Source organism: Pezoporus wallicus, unplaced genomic scaffold (genome assembly GCF_028554395.1).
Source record: "Pezoporus wallicus isolate ANWC-B61680 ecotype Strahan unplaced genomic scaffold, APGP_CSIRO_Pwel_v1 contig_6217, whole genome shotgun sequence".
NCBI classification, from domain to species: Eukaryota; Metazoa; Chordata; class Aves; order Psittaciformes; family Psittacidae; genus Pezoporus; species Pezoporus wallicus.
Genome location: NW_026637336.1, coordinates 733,983 through 754,110, shown reverse-complemented (window position 1 = coordinate 754,110; position 20,128 = coordinate 733,983). Strand labels below are relative to the sequence as shown.

Genomic DNA, 20,128 nt, shown 5'->3' with positions numbered 1-20,128 from the left:
AAGAGGTATGTGAAAAATCTCATACTTATTTCCCTCTGCACCATGCAAATTATATCCAGTATGTAATCTAAGTTTTAACATTCATGTTTTGCAATACAGAGTGTTTGAAAGGCTGATCTGATTAAATTAAATTAAATAGCATGATGTAGATTTCATTGGTCACTAGATATAAAATCTGCTTGACAAAGTCTGCTTTAAGAGCTTTAGTGTTTCACCAGTGTTCCACCACCTATAAGGAGGAAAATAAAGAAAAGCAAGGTCTAAGTCTTGAGAATTAACAATATATCATGAAATACTGTTCTTCTTTCTTCTGGCTCCTAAGAAATTGTAAAGGGACATGACTCAACAGTTTGTCTTCTGAGTGGGAAAATACTGACAGGTCTGAATGACTTAAGTACGATCTGAGTATCTGAGGCTGTTCCTCTGTGGTAGGAATTGGAGTGCATGTCTCAACCTAATAAGTGGATTGAAAACTTATTCTTTCTTTATCTACAGCATCATGAATTCCCTTGTGATTGTTCTCTTCCTGTCTGGCATGGTGGCTATGATCATTCTGAGGACTCTTCATAAAGACATTGCAAGATACAACCAGATTGACTCTTCTGTGAGTAGGATGTACAGCTTTTACATGAGCATGTTTTTCTGTGCTAGTCATGTCTATCAACAAGTTTTCAATACAATCTGAAGAGATGTAGAGCTACCAAGAATTTGCTACATGATAATATGTCTGGGGGTTAAAAATAACTTTAGTGCTATTTCATCTTTCCTAACAGCCCGAGTATATGGGCAGATGTGCCAGTCTTTCTTTTGTAGCATCATTCGATGAACTTGTAATATGCAAGGACAGACGTCAGGGTTTAGAAGTATGTGGAGTGACTCAGAAACTTTTGGGAAGTATTTGAAATGCAGATCCCTTTGTTCCAAGGTCTCAACCAAGGAAAGCCTCTTTACTTCATAAGTACTTTCACATATGCCAACAGTGGCAAGACACAGTGCAGACACTGAAAAATGTTCTGGCATTGGTTCAAGATGTGGCAATTTCTTCTGTGCTTGCATTATGGAGTCAGTGTGGACATGTAGCTGGTGGTATGACACTCACCTAAGCAGTCAATGTATTATTTCTGTATTATTTATGGGATCTCCAACCTTGGTGATGTTCAAAAGCCCATCTGCACATGGTTCTGGGTAACCTGCTTTAGGTGGCCCTGCTTGAGCAGGGAGGTTGGACAAAATGAGCTCCAGAGGTCCCTCCCATCAATCACTGAGTGATAGGTGAGATTCCTTGTTAATGCAGGCCCATTTTAAGTCATGTTATATGGCCTTAGCAAAGGACCTGCACTGTATCTGTTGCAGAATTGAAGACTTACTACCCCCTTTGGCATATTTTCTGCCTAAAAATAGGTTTTATAGTCTGAACTATCAAACTTGATAAGTGTTTTTCACCTCTTCAGGAGGTCAGGCTTAAAACTACTGCAGACGGGTATTGTTCCCTCTGTAATGAAGCTGCTTTAGGAAGCTGAGGTGTTGCCACTTTTCCAGTTCTAAGGTGGTGTTTCTTTAGAGTAGTTTGTAGTATAGCTTGTCCAGAAAGCAAGTGTGCTAGCACTTGTGATGTTTGGGAAGTTTGTACTCTAGATTTCATGGGAAGTATGATGCTGTGCAACTTTATAAAGCAAAGAAAACCCCCAAATGAAACCCACTATATGAGCTGATTATTGCAAAAAAGGATCAAAAATTAAACCAACGGGAAATAATGGAGTGAAATTAGTGGGAGGCTGTGTAGCTGTCTTGCTGGATGTTATGGGAAAGAGTCTGACTGATACAAATTGATGTTGCCTTTTGCCTGGGGCTAGAAATTGTGGTGAAATCATAGAATCCCACAGTGGTTTGGGTTCAAAAGGACCTTAAGATAATCCAGTTCCAATCCCCCTGCCACCACTAGACCATGTTGCCCAAGGCTCTGTCCAGCCTGGCCTTGAACACTGCCAGGGATGGAACATTTACCACTTCTTTGCGCACCCTGTGCCAGCACCCTCACAGGGAAGAGCTTCTTTATATCTAACCTGAACTTCCCCTGTTTCAGTTTAAACCCATCACCCCTTGTCCTATCACTACAGTCCCTGATGAAGAGCCGCTTTCCAGCATCCTTGTAGCCCCATTCAGTTACTGAAAGCTGCTTTGAGGTCTCCATACAGCTTCTCTTTTCCATGCTGAACAGCCCCAATGTTCTCAGCCTGTCTTTGTACTGGAAGTGCCCCAACCCCTGCTCATCCTTGTTGGCCTCCTCTGGACTTTCTCCAACAACTCCATGTCCTTCCTATGTTGAGGACACCAAAACTGCGCCCAGTGCTGCAAGTGGGATCTCAGCAGAGCAGAGGGGCAGGATCACCTCCTTCAACCTCCTGCTCGTGCTTCTTTTGATGTGTACGGTTGGCTTTGTCTCCTGTTAGGAGATTACATATGAACTGCAACATTTCAACACAACTTCTGCTCACTAGCTGTGTTAGAACTACTTGGGGGTTGTGTGAATGATGGGGTTTTAATTTTGGTCCCTATAATGGCTTTGCTGCCTTAACGGAAAAGAATATAACTGATTGCGAGTTAATAAGATTTGACCAGTGGATGAGTGAAAGGCTGATTAAAGATGATTCCTTCTCATTGGTAAAAGTGCTATCTGCGAGCCATAGAGGAGAAATAATGTCAGATACTACAAAGGTTTGAATTTTCATTGTTGTTGCTATCTGGATAAAGGAATACTTTAAAATGCACAAAAATGTTTCATATTGAAACTAACATCTGAAAGTACTTTTATTCTTCTTTGGGTTTGATATTTAATATCTTTTGTTAATGCAAATGCAGACGCTAATTTAAAGGGGAAGAATTTTTCCACATCCTTTAACTGATGGCTTTTGAGAAGCTCCTGTTTGATCTCTCAATTAAATTATGTTCAGTATCTTATACTGTCTTGTCCTTATTAGTTGGCCATTCTTAATGTGATAAGGAGGAAGACATGTAGGAGCTTGGTTAGTTTTGATGGGTAACGGAAGGAATAGGTGTGACTTCCAAAAAGCTATGCTTTGCTTTCCTGCCAGTTTGTGAGACTTCAAGATCTGTTACAGTTCAAGGAGCTCATTTATAAAGGTGTGAATTAGTGGTACAAAGAGGGCCTGGGCTGAAGAAGCTGCAGGGGAGCAACTTAGTATCTCACACATAGGGAATGCTGGTGATCAATGTGCAAGCCAGAGCTGGTGGTCTTGGTATACACATTTCACGTTCAACTGATACCAACTGGCTTGTAGTATGATGTAGATGTAGTGAGACATACATTAATGAAGTGTTTGGAAGTCATGGAGGTGCTTTGAGGATCTTATGACTAGGAGAAGATACCTGAACTGAAGAGAATTCGTGTCAATGCATTTTGAAGAGTGAGTGGTAAGAATTTTTTAGTCTCTTCGATCATGACTGAGTGCAAGGGACTTAATCTTAGAATAGAATCATAGAATCATAGAATAGTTTGGGTTGGAAAGGACCTTAAGATCATCCAGTTCCAACCCCCCTGCCATGGGCAGGGACACCTCACACTAAACCATCTCAGCCAAGGCTTCATCCAACCTGGCCTTGAAAATCTTTGTTAGAATATTTTGAGAACCAGGCTAAATTAATGGCTAAGATGCAGATTGATTCATTCCTTTTAAGATTTAGAGTAATTTTTAGCATATTGGCCAAGATTCAAACGTATCTTTTTAGCTTTGCCTTAGATATTTTGCTGTGACTGTAAAGTGTAGCTTCCTTGTTGTGTCAGGAACTAAACTCAAAGAATTTCTTTCTGCTTGGTGTTCATCATTTTGAAAACAGATAAGGATTTACTTCAGATGGTAACCTTTAAATTCTTTCATTCCTTACTTCCAACTACCTTCTGTCTTACCTCAGAACTTTATCATCGTCGTCACAATTAGTTCAAGTTCAGACTTAAAGGAAAGTCTGGTTCTTTGTGCTGTTTTAACCAAACAAACCTTCCCTTACTGGAAAAGCACTGATGTGTTGGAATTATACCTTGAGATCTGGTAGCATTTGCTTTGCAGGCAAAGGTAATTGGGGGTTGAGTTTCTTTGTGCTATCTTCTGTTTAACAGTTTTTAGGCTTTGTGTTAGTAATCAGACTTCTGAGAGTAATATCTAGCCGGAAAATACAAGCAAGTTAAGATGCTCTCAGTCATTCAACACTTGGGTCTGTATTCTTTCTAGCCCTGTTTTTCTTGTGTGTGCTGTACTCCTAGTGGTAAGCAGTCCATTAAACTAACCTCGGTGCTCCTTGTTGAATGAAACCTGTATCTCTTTGTGAGGAAGAGAGTGACTTTCTTGAGGGGTTGGTTCTTTGTGGTCGTGTGTGTTTGGTTGGTTTTGTGAAGGGAAGTGTTTGTTTTGAGTGACGTGGTTGAAAAGTTCTGTTGTTAGTGGTTTCTTAGAGCTGCTGGACTGAGGATTCCTTCCCTGATCCATCCATTCACCTCTGGCACTGCGACAAAGAGTATTGGTACTTGCCCCTGTGACTGTAGGGAGCAAACTTCCTTCTGGAGTACAGAGGCCTTTTAATTCTTTCCCATTATTGTCATTAAGACTGATATGCTTTGGAAGAGGCAAGAAAAGACAAATGCTTGAACTAGCTTGAAATGCTATAATCCAAGTTAAATGGAATGCTTTGTTTTAGTTTAAATTTAGAATGATGTTATATGGCTTGGCTAATTACATTTTGTTTCTCCTTGCTTTAAGAGATGAGGATTTTCTTGATAAAGCCTGTCTTTTTCTTTCACTGAACCATTAGGGGGTTATAAAAATCAAGGAGTGATGAATCAGATGCAATTAGTCTGTCTTTAGATCTAAACTGGAAGTTAATCAGACTTTAAATATGGATTTTGCATCATGTTAATTCACTACTGCTTTATGCGTCTTTGCTAAAGACATTGCTGATTTTATACAGGAAGATGCCCAAGAGGAATTTGGCTGGAAGCTGGTCCATGGAGATGTGTTTAGACCTCCAAGGAAGGGGATGTTACTGTCTGTCTTCTTGGGCCAAGGAACTCAGATCTTCATTATGACATTTATTACCTTATGTGAGTAACTTTATTAAGTGATGTGTTTGTCATGTTATAGCATAAGAAAGATGCAATATTATTAGATGAGAGAAGCCTTTTGGAAATGAACTCCTTCCTTTAGTAAAATATCAATGTATTTTTATAGCAGTAACCTAGGTAGCTTCAGTAATGCTGCTGTAAGCAGTGTCATTCCAAACATGCTGTCTGGGCTCATTCTCATTCTTCATGATGCAGAAATGAAGCTTCCTTGTTACAAGTTTGGTTTTGGTTTGTAAAAGGAGTTTGTTGTAGTGTAAGTTATTCAAGGATCCGGTAATGCAAGTTCAAAGACATAAAATCAAAGCTTTGTTTTGTTCTCAGAACACTTTCTGTCTAATACTTGTGACACAACAGTCTGCAACCATGCAGGAATAAGGGCAAGAACGCGCACCAGAGGAACAATACTGACACAACACTGAGATTGAGAGCCTGTTATATACATGTGGTGACAGAGACTGTCAGACTGTTGGTGTTTTATTATACATTGTCTATACAGTATATCATAGAATCTCATAATGGTTTGGGTTGGAAAGGACCTTAAGATCATCCAGTTCCAGCCCCCTGCCATGGGCAGGGACTTCTCACAGTAGACCATGTCACCCAGGGCTATGGCCATGGGATTGGGGTATATGAGAGTTTATGCTCATTTAAATATCGGGTAGTGATAGGGATAAACCTTTACAGTAGTGTGTTACAGAGGAGTTTTGCTACCCATCCACAGATGACTAAATCCTTTGTCTCTTTAGTCCTAGCTTGCCTTGGTTTTCTTTCTCCTGCCAACCGTGGTGCTTTGATGACCTGTGCAGTTGTACTGTGGGTCTTACTGGGAACTCCAGCTGGTTATGTGTCTGCTAGAATGTACAAGAGTAAGTACACGTGTTTGTTCAGTGTGAAACAGCAGGGTAAATTCAGAGTTGCTGGATTTAATGTAAACCTCACACTGGAGCTGGTGTCTTGAACAACAGACTTGCTTCTTGCTGCCCTACCGTGAAACAGTGGCAAAAAGCTTTGAACTTGAACTTGTTTTTATCTTTCCCTCAGCATTTAGAGGTGAGAAGTGGAAGACAAACGTTTTGCTTACAGCTCTGCTCTGCCCTGGGTTAGTATCCTTTGCCCTTGTTCTTTTATTCTTAAGTGTAGAGGAATGTGAGGTGGGAAGGAATTGGGGGGGAAAGTGAACTGTCCTGTTGATGTGCCCTTTTTTCTTTATTGTTCTCCAAGTTCTTCCTTTTGAACATTGCCTATAGTTGAATGTAAAGAGAAATGAATTCTGAAGAGTTGGAGCCCAGAACTCTACAACAGAACTTCTTAGCATCTTGTTTGGTGACCAGGACTGGGAGGAATGATGGGACTCCCTCACAAGGCAGCATCACAGCCTGTGAGAATCACTGCAGCAGAGCATTAGGCGTAGTGATGGGCCAGTTCCAGTTATGTACCTCAACACTTGGAATGTTCCAGATGATCCTGTTGTAACTGGGAATAGTTATGACTACTTTGTGGTTTCGTGGTGACTTTGGAATGTGTGTAGTGCTTTTCTGTAAATAGGGAGACAGCCTTTTAGGCAGAACCTCTATTACCTTAATTATAGTATCAGTGTTTTCTTGTACCCATATTATTAAAAAGAACACAGGAAATAGAACTTAAATGTCTTATAGCTATATAGTGCTATACTAAACAGCAGATGTTTCCTGTGCTTCTGGGTGAGAATGATGCAGAGATTCTCTTCAGTTGGATATAATCTTATATAAAAGTAGATAGTGTTTCTGATACGGCTGTAGTGTGTATCACCCTATGGCAAATTCTGTCGTGCTTGGGAAGAGTAGTGCCTCTCCTATTTTTCATCTTCTCATAGCTTCTTCTCATGTCACGACCTTCTGTGTGAATTAAATCAGTGAAGAAAGGGAGCAGAAACCAATTTCTTCAAGTCCTCTGTATTTCTTAGGTGCAACTTTGGGTACATGAAGCTCTCCCTTGACAAGTGCCCTTGGCAAAAGTTGAGCCAAAGGTTATAAATCATTCGTTAAGGTATTTCTCCCCCCTCAAATGAATAAAACATGACTTGGTTTTGAGTCGAGTAGAATTTTATCAAGTGTAAAGTGTGTGATAACAACCAAGTGTAGTGTTTCTATGAGGAAATCTTACTTCTAAACCAAATGTGCTGCAGTCTTCCTGCTGTCATTTAGATGTTATCAAAGAGCAGAGAAAACATTTATCAGTGGCAGAAATACCATGCTGATCATTTACATTCCCAAAGAAATGAAGTTGCACAGAGGAAGGAAAATGATTGGGGATGGTGCAATAGGAACAGATGTCTTGATTATGTTATGCTACTTTACTGAATTTGCATAATATCATAAACAGCCCAAGGCCATTCGAGTCCCAAGAGACTGATGGCAGCTCATGTTTGCAGTACTTCTAAATTTGGAGGGGGTAATTGGGGTCTGTGTTAGGAGCTTGGGCATATTATGAAGATGAGCAAGTCTTTAAACTGGCTTTGATTTGTTATATTTTGTTCCACAAGACACTTACACCAGGGGTCGCTTGGGTGTGCTTGTTTAACCATTGCCCCAGCCAGTTTGGGTGGGGGTAAGGCTTCTCCTAGGGCAAAAGGAACCTGTCCTCTCTCCCTAGAGAGAGCTCTAATCCTCCCTCCTTCCTTTTTAAATACAGTGGAGGATGCATGGTCACTTCAGGCTAGTTTAAACTGTGCCTTGGGAACACTTTTTCAGGAAACCCCCAGAAAAGGGGCCCATCCTTGAGCTGATTTTTTTTGTGCTGCGTCTCTGAATCCATGAACAGTGGCAATTCAAGCAAGATTTTCTGTGGAAAAAGCAGAACTGTTCCTTTACAGTACATCCTGCTTTGTTTGGGATGGGATGATTGAAATCCTCATCATACATCTCAGAGTTCTTTTCTAGTGGTTTCCCAGGTTGTTTAGAACACGAGGCAGATGCACTTAACTGGGGAGGGAAGAACAGGGCTGGAGTTCTGTCATGATTGCTACAGTCTTTGAGTTTGGCAAAGGTATGGGCTGCTTAACTGTGTGACTTCATGAGGTATTAATACAGAGATTCTTTCTTTAATCCACCCTTCTGCTCCTGTGTTGCTGTGACAGATGCTGCAGCAGGGAGTATGTTTGTTGTGAGAGTGACATGTGGCTTCCTAAATAAGAGATTTTGCCATCACTGTTGTTTCAGAGGGCATTTGCTAACTCTGAAGGACCTCAGTAAAGGAATGAAATGACTGGCAGTAACAGGAAAGGTGATTCAGATAGAGGTTTTTTAATTTATTTTCTATTTTTGCATTCTTTATATGCATTTTTATAATGGAATATTTCTGTTACTTCTGGTTTTATGTGCAGAGTCTGTATCGAAATAGTGGCTTTACTGTAGATACTTGCATTGGAAGCATTTTTACATCGAAGTAACTAGGACTATTAGGGAATGAAAGGTTGTAAGAAGCTAAGTTGTTCTGATGCAGACTCATTACTGCTTTATGGTTTTTAGTGCTGATATTTATTCCTTCCCGAATATTTTACTATCTTTTTGTGATATATTTTTCAGCATTGTCTTTGCTGATTTCTTCATCATGAACCTCATCCTGTGGGTGAAAGGATCCTCAGCTGCCATCCCTTTTGGCACTTTGGTTGCTATCCTAGCTATGTGGTTTGGAATCTCAGTCCCACTGACTTTTGTTGGTGCATATTTTGGCTTCAAAGAAAAGGTAGGGCTCTTTGAGCACAGATTTGAAATGCACTTGTCCTCTGGAGTTGAATCATTAGATCCCCAAGCATGTAAGATCTGTTTGGATTGAAATGTCTGTGGCACGATGGTTGTAAAACGATGTTTCGCTTTGTCATTATATATTACAACCATAACTTGAATTTATGCTGGTAATCATAGAGTCCCAGACTGGTTTGTCTTGAAAGGGACCTTAAACTCGCCCAGTTCCAACCACAGGCAGGGACACCTTCCACTAGAGCAGCTTGCTCCAAGCCCCTGTGTCCAACCTGGCCTTGAACACTTCCAGGGATGGGGCATATGTATTTATTCCTAATGCTGGTACCAAGTTTGTAGCTTATTTTATTTGATAACTTGTGATGGCTTAGGAAAGAAAATCAAGTGATGTTTGATAAGTCTTCAGATGCAGATATTGGGGAAAAGTAATCTGATTTATGATATAACAACTTCTCTTTTAATTACATTAATTTCTCCTAAAGCCTATTGAGCATCCAGTGCGTACAAACCAGATTCCTCGCCAAATTCCAGAGCAGTCCTTCTTCACAAAGCCCTTGCCTGGTATCATCATGGGGGGGATCTTGCCCTTTGGCTGTATTTTCATTCAACTGTTTTTCATTCTGAATAGCATTTGGTGAGTATCACTCTGTTTACTGTTGTTGTTCTAGTTTATGCTGGTTTAATTATAAACACACAGTGAGTTTGAACATCCCAAACCAGTTAATATAAGGAATAAACCAATTTGTCAATTTATCTTCTTGCAGACTTGTATGGAATTCCAGGATCTGCATATTTATCCCTGTGCTCAGAACTTATAAAACTAGTTCTCATTGACAGCTGCAAAGTGTGAAGTTAAAGTCTTGTCTTGTTTTCTTTCTGGCTCTGAGTAGCACCAATGTGGTTTCATGCTGTTGTGATTAGGTGGTGCCTAATCCGTTGTGTGTGTTATGATTTATAAAACTAATATGGAGCAGTTTCAGCTGTTAAATCAGAGTCAGGTCGAGAAATTGGGATTCCATGATCTGTAAAACAAAGACATGCAAACACCACTCCTAAATCTAGTCAAAACCTAGTTAAGCAAGTGCATGGAGAGTTAAACCAATGCAGTCTGTCATAACTTCCACAGGGCAAACGTGGAATGCTTGGTATGTTGTAGTTCAGTGGAAAATACTAACCTAAAAGTGCCAGGTCTTTAAGGTGTCCTCTGTTTATGTTGAGATTTCTTACAGAGCAGATTTCTACATCAGTTCTTGAATCAAATCTGTTAGATGTATTAGCCTTTCACGTGAGTCCTCAACAAAGGTAGAAACTGTGTAATATAGCTGTGCTGGAAAAGGTCATTTTCATTTTTTTATCCCACAAAAAGGAAGCAATGAGGGAATGTACAACTGATACCCTTCTGTCAAATGTTACGCTGCCGTAATTGTCACCATCACTCAGTAAAGTTGGTTACCTGAAAGACACCAGATTAAAAGTAACCAAATATGTTCCCCTTGCATTTATTTTCCTGAGTGTTTTTGGGTTTGGTCAGACTTGGTCTGGGGATAGGCTGGGAATGGAGGAGCATCGTGTTGGATGTAATGAGGAGATGCAGAGACACCTGATAAGGCTTAGCTGCAGTAGGAGGAAGGAAGCACATACTGTAGCTGAGGAAGAGTACGGGTGATGTAAGAGTCAGATAAGTTAAAGTCCTCCCAAAAGAGAGATCTGAAGTGATCAACATCTCTAGAGTAAGTTATCCATAACTGTTCTGTGGGAAAACTAATTTCAGGAGAAGCAGAACTGAACACTTTGAGCAGTGCTCTGTAGAGCAGTGGTTTTATTCCTGCCAGTTTAAATGAATGGATATTTACAGGGCACAACTCGGAGCATAGCTTGGGCATCAGGTGATAGTGGTAAAGACAAAGTTACCTCAGTGGTGTGGGGTTTGGGGTTTCTGTTTTGGTTACTTCAGCGCCTGCAATGGCACTGTAAAGTAGCTCCAAACTTCAACCTGAAACGACTCTTGGTTTTATTCTTATTTCAGGTCTCATCAGATGTATTACATGTTTGGATTCCTCTTCCTCGTTTTTATAATCCTCCTTATTACATGTTCAGAAGCTACAGTTTTGCTGTGCTACTTCCATCTGTGTGCAGAGGTAAAAAGTACACTTTTGATGTAGATACCACTTCTAGGTAGAAGACGTTAGAAATACTCGAGGTATTCCCATACACTGTGACGCGCTGTAAAAGGGAGTACCCATATATTCCCGTATACAGTCCATATGTGATTGGATTATATTGTCAGCCTTTGACATGCTTGTTTTAGGCATGCTTCTGGAATGCACCTTGTGCTTCCAAATTCACCCTTAGCAGCAGATAAACAAGAATCAACAGCCTTGATTTTAGGATGATTTCATGTTCATAGTGGAAGCGATAGAGCTGACTTGGAGAAAGCAAGAAGTATCTATGCGCTATGTTGGAATCCTTTTTTGAGGCAAATTTTAAAGAACTAAATGTGTTTCATGAGACAATGTTTATTTTTAACCTGGTTTTTGTGTGTTGTCTCTTACTGAATGGTCTGGGTCTTTCAGGATTATCACTGGTGGTGGCGCTCATTCTTGACAAGCAGCTTTACAGCAGTTTATCTCTTCATCTATGCAGTTCATTACTTCTTCTCAAAACTCCAGATAACAGGAACTGCCAGCACCATTTTATACTTTGGTTACACAATGATCATGGTCCTGATCTTTTTCCTTTTCACAGGTAAGTACAGTGTTCAAACTGAAATGAATGGGGAGGTGTCTGTTTTTGCAATGAGGTACTCTCTCTGAAACATCAAATACACTTTAGGCTGTGTTGCTTTTATGGCTTGTGATTCACACATCACAATAAGAGATTTAAGGTATTTTTTTTTTCCCTAACTTAAAATTACATTTATTTATAGTATAATTAATTTTCCTTTCTTGCATATTCTATTAGCAGTGAGTTCAAACCATTACATTTTCAAAGTGCTGTTCTTGTTCACTTTGATATCAGGTGTTTTGAGTCTGGATTTCCTATGTGGTTCTAGAAGTTGTATAAATAGAGATAATTGCATATGGAGAATAAAAGATGCTTTCAGCTTTCATTATTAGCAAGTGAAGCAGGTTGGTGCTGGACAAAACGTGACTGTTGACAATGGAGTTGTGATGCTATTAGAGATGGTCTTACCTGCTCATTAAGCACTACTTCTTAATGATAGGAATGTACCTTAACTGTGTAGGAAGTTATTTGAAATACAGCTATTAATAGCAGTCCAACTTCTCTGATGTTACTCATGCAGACTAAGTGTTTTCTACAGAATGACTCTAATGTTCATAATCACTTGACTCAAGCTATAATTTTGAGGTTGATTTGATGAGAAATCTGTGCCAGTTTTACCATGTGTTAGATGAAATTAAAAGCTCTTTGAAGGGTACTGGCCCTTAGAAATAGCCAGGAGCATTTTATATTGGTGTTCATCATACTGCTGCTGTTGTGAATGTAGTTTTAACATGTGAAGTCACATCTTTTATGTATCGCTGCCTTTAGTATCATGAAGTACTGCAGTGGCAGAACTAGAGAAAATCACAGAATTCCAGCCTGGTTTGTGTTTGAAGGGACCTTAAAGCTCATTCAGCTCCAACCCCTGCCTCACAGGCAAGGACCCCTTCCACTAGAGCAGCTTGCTCCAAGCCCCTGTGTCCAACCTGGCCTTGAACACTGCCAGGGATGGGGCAGCCACAGCTTCTCTGGGCACCCTGTGCCAGCACCTCAGCACCCTCACAGGGAAGAGCTTCTGCCTAAGAGCTCATCTCAGTCTCCCCTCTGGCAGGTTCAAGCCATTCCCCTTGGCCTGTCCCTACAGGCCCTTGTCCCAAGCCCCTCTCCAGGTTTCCTGCAGGCCCTTTAGGCACTGGGAGCTGCTCCCAGGAGCCTTCTCCAGGCTGAACAAGCCCAGTTATACAATGGATTGTTCATAAAACCAACCTTTACATTCATTCTTAAGATTTGTAATAGAGGATCTCTCTGTGCATGATACTTTGTATTGTTACTTTTTAACATCACCTGCCTGATTATTGAAACCTGCTCTAATTACTTCGTGTTGGCTTTATGAAATGCATCACTTGGCTCCCTCAATGCAGTCAAGAAAGAGTGGCTAAAATAAGTATTGAAAGTAAGTCTTAACATCAGACTTCAAGTTTGGCAGTTTAACACTGAGAAGAACCTCTTTCATCCTTACTGCCTTTAATGCTGGTTGATATGAGAAAATAAAGCGGTGTTCATAGTAAAACACTGAAGGAAATTACTATATGTGTTTGAACAAATGTATTTAATAATATTAACTGGCACTGCCTGCTGGTTTTCTACTGTTTTGTTATTTAGACCTGTGGCTCCTAAAGAAAGTAGAACAAAGAAGTTCAGTATAGAAGTGGAGATAAAAAGGGAGGAGGATTTAACTATAGGTTTTAACTATATCCCTGCCCATGGCAGAGGGGTTGGAACTAGATGATCTTAAGGTCTCTTGCAGCCCTAACTATTCCATGTTTCTATGATTCTATGAAACACAGAAATTAGTATATTGCCAGTTAAACCTTTATTTAAATCCTGGTGAAACACACAACCTCCAGATGTCCTTTATAATGTGTATATATATTAAAAGAAGCACCACACTGTACTCTAAGCTGTTTTAATTCCTTTTAAACTGAAACAATATGTTAATGTGTGCCTGGGGTTTAGCGTAGGTTAGTTGCTATCCTGCCAATTTCAATTTCACTTAAAAGATGCAAATTGGGAGAATTAAAAATATCCCTTTCATATATAAAAGGATAATTGCAATTGGCATGGCAGCTGCTGGAATGGCATTAAAAGCTTCAGATGTGCTGCTGCTCCTGGAGTTCTTGATGTGGAGGCCCCAAAAGTACAAGAAGAAACTGGGCTGCTGTTGTTTTTGCAGTGTCTTATTATTTTAATAGAACCACAGTAGTGAGGGCTGTGCTGCATTTCTGCTTCATGAAGAAAGCAACTACATGGTCACCCTTTATTAGAATAGCTTGTCACGAGAAAGGTAATGGGCATAGTAGGTATATGGAGTGTGTGGTAAATCCTTGCTAATGTAAAATGCTGTGATAAACTTCCATGTTTAGTTTGAAGATTGATTTTTGGGTGGCTGAAGAAGCGTGAGCAGCAGGTTGAAGAAGGTGATCCTGCCGCTCTGCTCTGCTCTTATGAGACTCCACTTTCAGCACTGTGTGCAGTTCTGGTGTCCTCAACATAGGAAGGACATGGAGTTGTTGGAGAAAGTCCAGAGGAGGCCAACAAGGATGAGCAGGGGCTGAAGCACCTCCTGTATGGACACAGGCTGAGAACATTGGGTCTGTTCAGCCTGGAGAAGAGAAGCTGTGTGGAGACTTCAGAGCAGCTTTCAGTGTCTGAAGGGGGCTACAAGGATGCTGGAAAGTGGCTCTTCATCAGGGACTGTAGTGATAGGACATGGGGTGATGGGTTCAAACTGAAACAGGGGAAGTTCAGGTTAGATATAAAGAAGCTCTTCCCTGTGAGGGTGCTGGCACAGGTTGCCCAAAGAAATGGTAAATGCTCCATCCCTGGCAGTGTTCAAGGCCAGGTTGGACAGGGCTTGGAGCAACCTGCTGTAGTGGAAGGTGTCCCTGCCCATGGCAGGGGTTGGAACTGGTCCTTTCAAACCTTAAACCATTCTATAATTCCATAGAATGTGAGCTGTTCTGGACAGGGGACTTGAGCAGAGGACACCTAACTTTGTTTTGTCAAATATTCCTTAATAGTAGTGTCTTTGCAAAATAAGGGTTCAGTCCTTCACAAGTTCATGGTGTTAGGGAGTTTGCTAATACAACTTTACACACTGTTGGTTTTAATAACATTCCTCTGTATGTATGTTCCCCAAATGGGACCTGATTCTGTTCCACTTAACTTAGCACTAGGTATTTTGGTTTTCCTTATTCTTGCCTATTAGGTCTCAGCAACTGACACACAAATAGAGAGGGCACAGTTAACACCTCCTTTGTGGCAGTGTGTTGTGTGGTCATGACAAAAGGAATCATAATGAATAAGTAAATAGGAAGTGAATGCTACCAGTGACAATAATATCATCTGTGTGCACACCCAAAGCAGACAGTTTTATTTCCATGCACAAAGTGCAGCTAATATTTCAGGAAATAAGAAGTGTGGTTGAATGGGGGGATAGCTGCATGATTACATGCGGTTTATGCCGGGAGACAATGCTGAATATAGTCAAAGCATGTTGCTTTGCTGTGACCTCTATTTTTGAACATCATTTTCACTTGTGAGTTAATGCCATTTTCAAAATTGAGTTTTGATCTTCTGGGTAGATTGTGTTTAGAATCCAAGATTCTGAAGCACCTACCACTGTGCAGTGATTGAAAGCAGTATGATACAGAGAGCTTTTAAGGTACATAAGAAGTATCAGCCAAGTGAAGAGTGCTTTTCTATTTGCTTTCTTACAATCTGTTCGTGCTTGGAATTCTTTTTTCTTCATTAAACAATAAAGCTACAAGAAACAAGGAGAGCAGAACACTCTGCTTAATGTATTTTGGCATTATTCTGTGCAGTAATCCTTGCTTTTAATGTTGAATTTAAACCAGTTATTAATAACTTTCCCTTACCCAGCTAGATGTGAGCTCTCTGTGTTTAAGATCTGCTCTCTGTGTTCAAGATCTCCTCTCTGTGTATAAGAGAACTGTTGTTGAGTTCTCTGTAGTATGTTTATTGCAGACCAGGTTATTCAACAGTGTATGAACTGGAGGACAAAGATCAAAAACCAGTGAAAGTATTGGTGTCCATTCTGATCTTTGAGAATCTTGTGTGCTATTCAGGTGAGGTACTTTTGTCAGTGGGGGCCTTAGATCCATGTTCCTTTTGAAGTTTCTGGTCCATAGAGGTATCCACATCTGGAATCTGTAGGATACATTTATTCATGGGAGGGAAGAAGAAATGCTAATACTGGTAAGCCCTCACTCTTGATGTGGGGGTAACAACAGAAGGAGTCTCTGCTGACCAGAGAATCACAGAATCCCAGACTGGTTTGGGTTAGAAGGGACCTTAAAGCTCATCCAGTTCCAACCCCTGCCACAGGCAGGGACACCTTCCACTAGAGCAGCTTGCTCCAAGCCCCTGTGTCCATCCTGGCCTTGAACACTGCCAGGGATGGGGCATGGGTTGTACTGACTGCATAAGGCTGTATCCTGGTGGTGAGTGTAGCCTTTCCCTCCTGAGCGTGGAAGTTCATGGTTCAATTCTGGTGTCTGACAAGCATTGCTGCTTAGTGCTTGTGTTAGAAACCATAGTCTTGCTCTAGTTCCAGTACATTGGCAAAATTCCTGATTAAAAATTAAAAAAGGATGTTAAAAAGGGATGCTAAAGCAGACCTTTTTAGGAGGGAAGTTGAAAATCGATGCTACTGAAACCTGTGAAAGTCTGTTTATAGATGAAATGCATCCTCTCTGTGTGAAGTCTTCAGGTTCTGCTATGAGGCCGTGTTTTACAGAACACTTGCATCAGAAAGATTCAGAGTGACAAGGACTGGAGGATAATACTGTGGGGTTAGAGTGTGTTCCCATATTAATTATGGCATGCTCAGAAAATGGTGGTAAATCTCATTCTGGTGTTAGTTATACCTTAAATATCTATCTGCTATTCTAGACCACAATCAGGACAAAAATGGATCTCTTCTGTTAAACAGTTGGAAGAAACATTGCTTTCAAAGCTGTAAAAGGGTCAAAGTGGGTTATTTCATGAACATACACACACATAAGTGGCTGTGAACTGTTTAAGCTGTAGACCTAAAAACCCAGGTAGGGGTTGGCTTTGTGTGCCTATAAAAGTCTGTTTCCTAAATGGCACTCGTGTGCCTGCTAGTGGTGACAGCAGCATCACGTTCAATAACTGACATGTACGTCAAGCAGCCTGGTCCTAAAGTCATAGGAGCATAGAATCAACCAGGTTGGAAAAGTCCTTTAAGCTCATCCAGTCAAACCATGCCCAGCCCTGCCAATGCCACCTCTGCCCCATGGCACTGAGGCTTCATCTCCATGGTGAGTGAACCCTTGCAGGGACGGTGACTGCAGCCCTGCCCTGGGCAGCCTGTTCCAATGCCTGAGCACCCTCTGGGGCAGGAATTGTTCCTCAGCTCCATCTAAACCTGCCCTGGTGCAGCTTGAGGCCGTTTCCTCTTGTCCCATCCCTTGTTCCTTGGGAGCAGAGCCCAGCCCCTCCTGGCTCCATCCTCCTCTCAGGCAGTTGCAGGGAGCCATCAGGTCCCCCCTGAGCCTTCTCTTCTCCACACTGAACCCCCTCAGATCCAAATCAGTAACTTAGCCTGGGGATGAATGTGTGGTGTGAAGTTTAACAAGTGCTGTTCTCTGGCTAGTGACCTGGATTACAGTGCTGTACTCTGTCCTGCTGGGAATTGTTAGGTTTCTCTGTGAGCAAACTCTTAAGATGCACTAACCACTTCCCTTTTCTCATTTTAGGGACTATTGGATTTTTTGCCTGCTTCTGGTTTGTAAGTAAGATTTACAGTGTTGTGAAAGTGGACTGAGAAGCTTCAAAGTGGCTTTTGAACACATCTCCCTCTGATAATTTTACCATGTATTGAAAAGCATCCTGTGTAATTACTCTAATTTGTAAATGCTGAAGAGCGGCCTACAGCATCAAATAGGGATTTTTATGGAAGGAAATGGCACCACTGGAACCCTGTTTACATCAGTATCCTCATTGAACACGTTAATTCTAAGAATTCAAACAAATGACATCCCAAATTGGAATTAGGACACCCAAAAATTCTGGTTTGAGTGCGTTACACAGTTCTCGAGCTGAAATTCCTTGTGATCTGGGTTATCTTTCTTACCTTTTTTGGTTACTCATTTATATCCCATGAACGCATAGGATTGTCAAATCTATGTAAAATGTGAATTTTTTTTTAACTTAACTATGATTGTACATATTCTGCACCTTCTTTCCAAGTAGGTATCTTCTTACAACTGTACATGCATTTAGTGTCATGTAGACTTTATTAAAGGCACCAACACTGGGTTTTGTTCAAATAAAACTGCACAACTCCGCCTGACCTGGTTCCTTTCGTGTTAAACCTTCACTTCTTGGACATAGATCCCATTGGTTTGATCTGTTTATGGTTTTGGAGTTTTATATGGGTGGTAAGCAGCTTGGCTGTGACTCTGGCTGCACATTGGCAAGCAGAAGGATGGGGAGGTTACTTGGACCCATGCCTGTAGGATTGACTGGGGCTTCTGAAGCTGCTGCTGCCATTCTCTGTGCCTCAGCTGTGCTACCCTCACTTCACCCAGGTACTATTACTTTCTATCAAAGAGTGAAACCCTTTTCCTCCTTTTTAGCTCTTCAGTACACACATCTCATTGTCCTTTATCCTATGAAGGTTGTATGCAGCTTCTTGGGAAGTTTTGCCATGAATTCAGTGGGTTGGGAAATGATTTTGGGTGATTCTTAAAGGTGAAGCCTTTCTTCCTGCTCTGCAGAGCTTGTGGGGAAATGCTGGGTTACATGAGCTGCAGTATCTGAATAGCATCTTCAGTTATAAGCTTGCATTCTTCTCAGGAATGGTGAGGTTTTAGAGGCTCTCCAAAGCCTTGGATTGCCCTTGAAGCTGAGCAGAGTCACTGCAGACACAGAATTCACATAGCAGTGGTACTGACCCCGCTGGAGATGATGAATAAGGGGATGTTCACTCAGATTAATGGGTGAAATACTCAAAGCTTATTAACTGGCATATGGAAACATTCATCGCTGGAAGCTGCTTTTCCATGGCTAAGCCTGCAATTTAACAAGACCCAAACTGACTCCCCATCTTTTTGTGGGCATACATGTACCAGGTAACTGTAGTTAAAGCCAAAATGGAATCTTTGCTATGAGGATTTCCAGTCTCACCTCTATGTGTCGTTGTTCCATCCAGGTTACTTAGTGTAAGACAACAGATCATCTGATGAAGCTGGGATAAAAAGGAGGCTTTAGGCAACAAAAAGAGCCAAGTGTATGAGGAGGAGCTGGCTGCAATAAAGATGGTTTCAGATAAGCCTCAGGTATGCTCTTGATGGCAGCTTGGCCTCCTACCATCAAAATCTCAGAGGTGGAAAGCTACACTTGCCATCAGAGTTGCCATCAGCTTGTGCTTATCTGCTGGTTCAAGAGCACCAGTCCCTCTATTAAAGACCTAATGCCTGTGAAATTGGTGCTGCTCTGTTTAAATAGGTCCTTGCTATTAAATTTGGAAGTTGGGGGGAAATTTTATTGGATAGTTAAAATAATATTAATAATTAAAAAGAATTATTGGCTGAAGCAGCTCTGAAATTCTCCATGTTCAAAAGGAAAGCAATTCATGAGAGAACCTGAATTTACAATTGCCATAAACTCCCAGCGTAAACCTTTGTCAGGTTAATAAATACACATTTAACAGGAGGTGAAGTAAAATGAGTTGTAAAGCTCTAGTTAGGGTGCTTTTACTACCAGTGAGCTGCAAAGCAGAAACTGGGTTAAGCAAGCTTCTGAAGCTTGTCAGTAGCATAGAGCCAAAGCCATGCAAGTACAATCAGTCTCAAACATCAGAGGACTTTGGGGGGTGGGTTGTTCTTTGGTAATGGACCCCAGTCATGCAGATGTGGCATCATTCACCAGTCCTTGTGGTGAAGACCAGAATGCTGCAGAGCGATAGAGTGCATCTAAGCCAGAAAAAGCCCTAGCCAGGCAGTAGTAGACTACTCTTAGTTTGAATTTTAAGAGCAGAATGGGCTGTAATAACGTGGGTTTCTGGTGATTCTCAGTGCTCTCTGGGAGTTTTTAGATGCTGGGTAAAGATCTTGTTCACCCTGTGCTGAACCTGTGTTTGAAGATGGAATGGTCAGTATGGGACGTGGGTGTTGTAAGGTAACTGGTGTCTCATCTCTGTATTAGCTTAGGAATAATAGGTGTTATGGGGAAATAACTGTTACTCATCTACTCCCATTAGAACAACAGGCTCAGTAAAGCATTCCCTATGCTTTTGCAGATACTTGAGCCTTTCTGGCCTCTTTAAAAGTGGAAAGAAACCTGGCCAAGCTTTAGCTTTGCTGAAGCGTGTGTGTAGGCATCTCCATTGCGTTTGTGTGATGCTCCGGTAATGGGCTCGCAGCAGATGAAGTAAAGCATCTCCCGTGTAATAGCATCTCTCTTGCAATAACCACCCAGATCCACG

The 20,128-nt window shown here is 41.2% G+C and overlaps 1 protein-coding gene across 1 annotated transcript in view; it reads left to right on the top strand.

The window, feature by feature from the left end:
• The window catches only part of LOC130596853 (transmembrane 9 superfamily member 2-like), a 28,838-nt gene extending 10,852 nt beyond the window's left edge, over positions 1 to 17,986 (top strand). The window contains exons 9-17 of the mRNA XM_057404864.1: positions 496 to 604; positions 4,978 to 5,110; positions 5,878 to 5,997; positions 6,173 to 6,230; positions 8,695 to 8,854; positions 9,351 to 9,502; positions 10,895 to 11,006; positions 11,442 to 11,613; positions 17,397 to 17,986. Coding sequence (XP_057260847.1) covers positions 496 to 604; positions 4,978 to 5,110; positions 5,878 to 5,997; positions 6,173 to 6,230; positions 8,695 to 8,854; positions 9,351 to 9,502; positions 10,895 to 11,006; positions 11,442 to 11,613; positions 17,397 to 17,464 — 1,084 coding nt within the window. The 3' untranslated portion in view covers positions 17,465 to 17,986. The remainder of the gene's footprint in view (positions 1 to 495; positions 605 to 4,977; positions 5,111 to 5,877; positions 5,998 to 6,172; positions 6,231 to 8,694; positions 8,855 to 9,350; positions 9,503 to 10,894; positions 11,007 to 11,441; positions 11,614 to 17,396) is intronic.
• The last annotated feature ends 2,142 nt before the right edge of the window (positions 17,987 to 20,128 follow it).